At 55.9% G+C, this 6,332-nt stretch overlaps 1 protein-coding gene across 5 annotated transcripts in view; it reads right to left on the reverse strand.

Annotated features, from left to right (window-relative positions):
- LOC146813012 (killer cell lectin-like receptor subfamily B member 1B allele C) overlaps positions 1–5,490 on the reverse strand; it is a 640,827-nt gene extending 635,337 nt beyond the window's left edge. For all 5 annotated transcript variants that reach the window (XM_085620032.1, XM_085620031.1, XM_085620033.1 and 2 more), the window contains exon 1: positions 2,149–5,490. In XM_085620032.1, coding sequence (XP_085476158.1) covers positions 2,149–2,203 — 55 coding nt within the window. In that variant the 5' untranslated portion in view covers positions 2,204–5,490. The remainder of the gene's footprint in view (positions 1–2,148) is intronic.
- Between the last annotated feature and the right edge of the window lie 842 nt (positions 5,491–6,332).

Consider the following 6,332-nt stretch of genomic DNA (forward strand, 5'->3'; position numbering starts at 1 on the left):
GTAGGGGGCACCGGGCAATTCCCCAGTGCGCCGCACGGGTGGGGGCTGGTTTTGGGCCCCGGGGGCCGTTTTTGTTACAGGGCCCTTTTTGCAGCATAGCTGCAAAATCGTCCCTGTCCAAAATGGCCTTAATGAAGTAGATGCTACATATGCCCAATTATCTCTATTGAACAGCACCTAGGATCCACATTAGCTGTTGTTTTTTAACTTAACATAGGGGTATTATAACAGCTTACACCATGTTACCATCTGTTAACCTTATGAAGTCTGCTCTTAGATGCCGGATGACGTTGTAAAACACTCACGTCATTATAACCCTACAGTGTGACCACTTTCATAGATAGGTTGCCCCTTCAGTAGGATTACTGTTGGTATCCATGCCTTTTATTTTCCATTGAGCATTGTTGTTTCCTAAAAATTTATTTTTCTATCGAGCACTGATGTCTTAGATTTGTGTCTCTCATAATTATGTATTGACACTGACCGTTCAAATATTAGAATGTAAGCTGCATTGCAGTCAGTAATTTAAAACATTCAAGTGTTTTTTGAGTTTATGTGTACTCAATAGTGTGGTATCACTATTTCTAACTGTTTTGTCCCCTAATGAATGGTTTATCATGCCCGATGCATTTCTCAATCACCTGCTATCTTGCTTTGCGCTCAAATTTCGTTTGTCTAGAGCCTTTGTCATGCTGTCTTATGGTTGGCAGCCACACCCCCGAGTTCAAACCAATCAGGTTGTAACCTTTCAGGCTACGCGTAGACGACCGTGGTTAGGTACTTAAGAAGTCACGTGACAACCTCCAAGGTTAGCTGTCAGACGCTTCTGTAGTATCCGGCTGGATACGTTCTAGTGTTCCAGTTGACATGTAACCCACACTGAACACCCACCCACCACAGGCGTCACCAGTCAGGTGACCCTGACAATAAAAGGGGCCGAGCGCACGTGCTCGTGGCCAGTTTACAGTACCAGTCATCCGGTGTCTGCGTCCTTCATTTCTATGCATGAGGGCCTGAGGGCGCAATCACCATAATGGCGACGAGTGGGTCCTATCCCACGTGTGCGGTGGCCTCGCCTCCCCCGGTCCTGGTGGGGAAAGTATGAGGCCGTGGAAACCGAGTGAGGGGAGGAGAGCTGCCGCGTCGCATCGGCACCCCCTCCTGCGAGGAAGGCGCCAGCTGTCGCGAAGACCTGCGGGCGTGCCAAGTGCCCCAGGGAGAAAGCGAGGTGAACGGGAGCCCACTCCGCACCTCATGCGCCCGCTGACATCGGTCCCCGCGTGGAAGTGCCGTGGGGGAATACTGCAAGCCGAGCGGAGCCCACCCGCATCGGCCGCGATGCTGTGACCCCTGCGAGAGGAAGTCGGGTGCCCACCCCGACCCCGTCGAGCCTGCTGCGGTGCCCCTGCGGGGAAGTGTGAGCTAAGCGGAGCCCACCCGCGTGAAGACGAAGGCCGCCGGTCGAAGGTGAGGAGCTGCAAGCGTGGGAAAGGAAGCCAGAGCGCCGTAGCACGCAGCTGCCATTGCCTTGCACAAGCCCTGGCACAAGCGGAGCCCACCCGCAATGAGCGCCTGGCGTGGGGAGAAACAAGAGACTGTCTTTCCCCAGGGGAGCCCGGACCTTCCCCACCCCGCGCAGCGCGTTACCAGTGAGCTGGCGGCAGCGGGCGGAGAAGGTTAAATCAACTGTCCCCCTCCCCCCCGCAAGGACGAGGCCGAGTGCTGGCCGTCGTATGAACAGGGAGCCGTTGAGGACAAGCGGTCAGCCCCAAGCACCAGCGAACCTCTTCTTTTCCCCCCCACCCCCCGCGCGGCCCGGGAAGCGGAAAGGCCTGCTGCGGGGGCGGGAAGGATTTAAACAGTAAACGAAGGGAAGGCACCTCACCGCCGGTGAACAGAGCAAAGCAGCACCCGGCCCGCGGCCGGAGGAGAGCGGCACCGGCAACCCCCGCAGGGCTCGAGAAACGAGGAGGCCTGCTGGGGGGGCAGGACAGATCAAAGGCGCATCGAAGCGCGAGTGTAGAAGAAGCGCTATGAAGCGCAAAGTGCCCCAGAACGGAGCGCTAAGTAATTAAATAAGTGCGATGAGCTCGAGGCCTGCCTGGCCCGTAAAGAAATGACAGTAAATACAAAATAGTGAAAACTTACGGGGCTCACGGTGGTGTGCTTCTTCGTCCGTAGGGCAGGCAGCAGCATGTGGCATCCCTGTCCTGCCCAGAAACTAAGGAGGCAGCGAGGCATGGCCAAGAGCATGGGGGGAAGCTGCTCTGGCCGATGAGTCCACCGCAGGGCCGGCGAGCAAGTGCAGGAGTGAATTGCCCTGAGCCCAGGAGAGGGGCTCTGCAGCCTGCCCCCAGCTTCAAAGCTGCACCGAAGCACAGCACCAGCGGCTGATCAGAAAGGCCCAGAACGAGGGAAGGACTGCCGGTGCCTGGAAAGGCGCTACCATGCCATCTGGTGGACACTTTTGGTACTGCAGAAAAGAAAAGAAGCAAGCAAGCCTACACCAAGCCAAAGAAAACCCAGTAGCAACAGGAGACCGGGGGATTGGAGCAAGAAGAGAGAAGAATCTACAGGTGTGCAAAAGCGAGTGCGCAGTAAAGCTGCCATGCCACGGTGGCGCCAAGCCGTCACACTGCCTGTGAGGATGAAGAGACAAGGTGCCGGAACGCGCCAGGAGTGCTGGAACTCCGAGAAGAAAGAAGACACGAGCGCGCCAAGAGGAGTAACCAGGAGCAGGTCGACGGAGCGGTGGCGCAGACCACCAGAAGCACGAAGCTGAGACAGAGCGAGAGCGCAGCGGTACCTAGTGGCCACAGGTTGTCGCTGCAATAGTAAGAAAAAGGAGCAACACCAGACAAGCGAACGAAGATTCAGGAGCTCAGCACCTGGCGAGGGCGAAGACGTGCAAGAAAAGCGGACACTGCTCCAGGGACAAAGGAGGTTGAGGAACGCGCAGCGAGTACACCCAGTGGCGCCAAGAAGCCACCACATCAAGAAATCACATAGCGCAAGGAGCAACGCGACTCTGGAGATGTACCGCGACGGTACGAAGAGAAGCATGCACCAGCACTCGACAATTCAGCAAACACAGGGAGTCACACGACGTGACACACCTCGTGAAGCCGGCCACCCGGATGGTCGCGCGAAGGTTGCCGGCCACCCGGATGGTCGCGCGAAGGTTGCCGGCCACCCGGATGGTCGCGCGAAGGTTGCCGGCCACCCGGATGGTCGCGCGAAGGTTGCCGGCCACCCGGATGGTCGCGCGAAGGTTGCCGGCCACCCGGATGGTCGCGCGAAGGTTGCCGGCCACCCGGATGGTCGCGCGAAGGTTGCCGGCCACCCGGATGGTCGCGCGAAGGTTGCCGGCCACCCGGATGGTCGCGCGAAGGTTGCCGGCCACCCGGATGGTCGCGCGAAGGTTGCCGGCCACCCGGATGGTCGCGCGAAGGTTGCCGGCCACCCGGATGGTCGCGCGAAGGTTGCCGGCCACCCGGATGGTCGCGCGAAGGTTGCCGGCCACCCGGATGGTCGCGCGAAGGTTGCCGGCCACCCGGATGGTCGCGCGAAGGTTGCCGGCCACCCGGATGGTCGCGCGAAGGTTGCCGGCCACCCGGATGGTCGCGCGAAGGTTGCCGGCCACCCGGATGGTCGCGCGAAGGTTGCCGGCCACCCGGATGGTCGCGCGACGGTTGCAGACCACCCAAGATGGTCGCAAGGAGGACGAAGCCGACCATCAAGATGGTCGCAAGGAGGACGAAGCCGACCAGCAAGATGGTCGCAAGGAGGACGAAGCCGACCAGCAAGATGGTCGCAAGGAGGAAGAAGCCGACCAGCAAGATGGTCGCAAGGAGGAAGAAGCCGACCAGCAAGATGGTCGCAAGGAGGAAGAAGCCGACCAGCAAGATGGTCGCAAGGAGGATGACGATTGACCACCAGTTGGTCGCAAGGAGGATGTAGACCTACAAGAGGTCGGAGAGTGCACTGACCTGCCAAGAGGTCAGAGCCGGAGAGAAGAGGAAGGTCAGAGCTGGAGAGAAGAGGAAGTCCGAAGGGACGTCAGTGAAGAGGACCTCATGAGAGGTTCACAAAGAGGACCAGGAGGAGTAGGAAAAGAGGTCCAGTAACATCACTCAATATCAGAAGCAACATCAGAAGCAACTACGAGACAGAATGTTGCGATGATCGGTCCAGTCACAGAGTGAAAGGAAGACAGTGTCCTAGTGGCGGGACAAGACCAGAGGGAAACGCGTAGAGTGCACGCTACACGAAGAAGCCTGGTAAGGACGAGCAAAAAGGCAGGAAGATGGGATCACGTCGCAGTGGAAGGAGAAGGAGAACACCCGAAGAGGAAAGGAGAAGAGCACAGAGGTGTGCGTGACAGATCACCATGCACACACCAGAAGGAGAACACCCGAAGAGGAAAGGAGAAGAGCACAGAGGTGTGCGTGACAGATCAACACGCACACACCAGAAGGAGAACACCCGAAGAGGGAAGTGAGAAGGTGCATGGGCACCCAGACCCAGTATCTGGAAAACAACATCAGCCCCACTGGGAGTATACGTCGATGCGTAAACCCGAAGGTCACCCGGGGATGACAGACACGAGCAAGCTGGTCCGTTGGTAACAACCACCTCTGGGAAGTCACGGAAACAGGACCGTGGACATCCAAGGGGCAGAGGCCTCAGGGACACCGGTGGCAGCGGGTCCCCAAGACGAGAGATGGACTTTTGAAGCTGGCTCTGGAGCTCCTGGGAGAACAAGGCAGAGCGCGAAGGACCAAGTGCCAACAGCACCCTTTCAGGCAGAACTTCGGACACGGGAAGAGGACCCGTCGTGACTCCCCCAACGCGAGTGGAGCGACAAGGCGGCGGTCCACCGGTCCAGTGGAAACCTGGCAACAAAGGGCCTCCGGGTCGTCCAGTGAGAGGGGACACCCACGAGAGAGGGGTATCCGTGAGAGGGACATCCTGCAACAGTGAGTCCTGTAAGAAGACAACTACTAGTCGGAGGAAACACCTCTACCAGGGCGCCCAGCGGAAAAGAGAACAAACAGTGGTCCACCACCATTCCACCCACACTTCCACCGATGGCGGTACTAGAAAGAGATTGTGAGGCGCACTTCCACGATGTAAGTCCAAAGGAACACATCCGCAGAGCACTCAGACATAGTGCCAAGGAGACAGAGTGGTCCCGGCTGTCAGAACACCCTCGCCGGCAGTTGACCATCAGCCAAGAGACTACGTGGAAGTCATGATCGCCAATTTATGTTTTGTTTGGAACTTGTGTTTTCTCCCACAGGTTCGGACTTCATTTAAGTTTAACTTTCATTAAAGTTTGGGAGGGATGTAGTATCCGGCTGGATACGTTCTAGTGTTCCAGTTGACATGTAACCCACACTGAACACCCACCCACCACAGGCGTCACCAGTCAGGTGACCCTGACAATAAAAGGGGCCGAGCGCACGTGCTCGTGGCCAGTTAACAGTACCAGTCATCCGGTGTCTGCGTCCTTCATTTCTATGCATGAGGGCCTGAGGGCCCAATCACCACAGCTTCGACGCTGCCTTGGAGGTATGTCACCCTGTATTGCTCTCGGCTCATTTCTTCTGTGCCCCTGCACCAGCACATTTAAATCACAGCAGATTGACTCGCAGGTTAGACTCTGTAGTTTAAAAGCGTCCGTTAAGCTTCCCGCACCAGCGCGTTTAACTCACGGCATATTTGACTTGAAGGCTTCACTTCCTAGTTTAATAGCTGCCGTTTAGCTCTTTTTCACATAGCCTTCTTGCATACGCGCATTCTCATACATTTAACTTTCCGGCATCGGCGCGTTTCATTTACGGCATATTTGACTCAAGGCTTCATTTCCCAGTTTAAAAGCTGCCGTCTGTCTCTAATCTATCGTGGACATTGGCAATATCTTTCTCATACATTTTAGCCATCTAAGGCTATTCCGTTTTGGATTGACCGTGCTTCAGCATGGTGTCATTAATTTGTAGTGGGCGTTTATCATAGTGCATAAGCTCAGGCGCTGCTGGTTTGCCATTCATTAATACAGTACTGGTTGTCATAATTGTAACTCTATTACATTGAGACCTTTTTGGTATCTCTTTGTTTCACAGCTTTGGTTACGTTTGAACCACTGCCCTTTATGAATATTCAGACGTCCTTAGGAAATCTTCCCCTAAGGCTCACAAAACCACCCCCAGTGGTGAGTATTTTATCATCATGGGTTTTGTGGTGACATGCTTCTTTATTTTATAGTGTAGTTTTAATCTAGTTGTACTCCTTGTTTCCCCGTCTTTTTCTACCCCAGGAGCCATGAGGGC

This window comes from Triturus cristatus, chromosome 7 (assembly GCF_964204655.1).
Source record: "Triturus cristatus chromosome 7, aTriCri1.1, whole genome shotgun sequence".
In the NCBI taxonomy this organism is placed as follows: domain Eukaryota; kingdom Metazoa; phylum Chordata; class Amphibia; order Caudata; family Salamandridae; genus Triturus; species Triturus cristatus.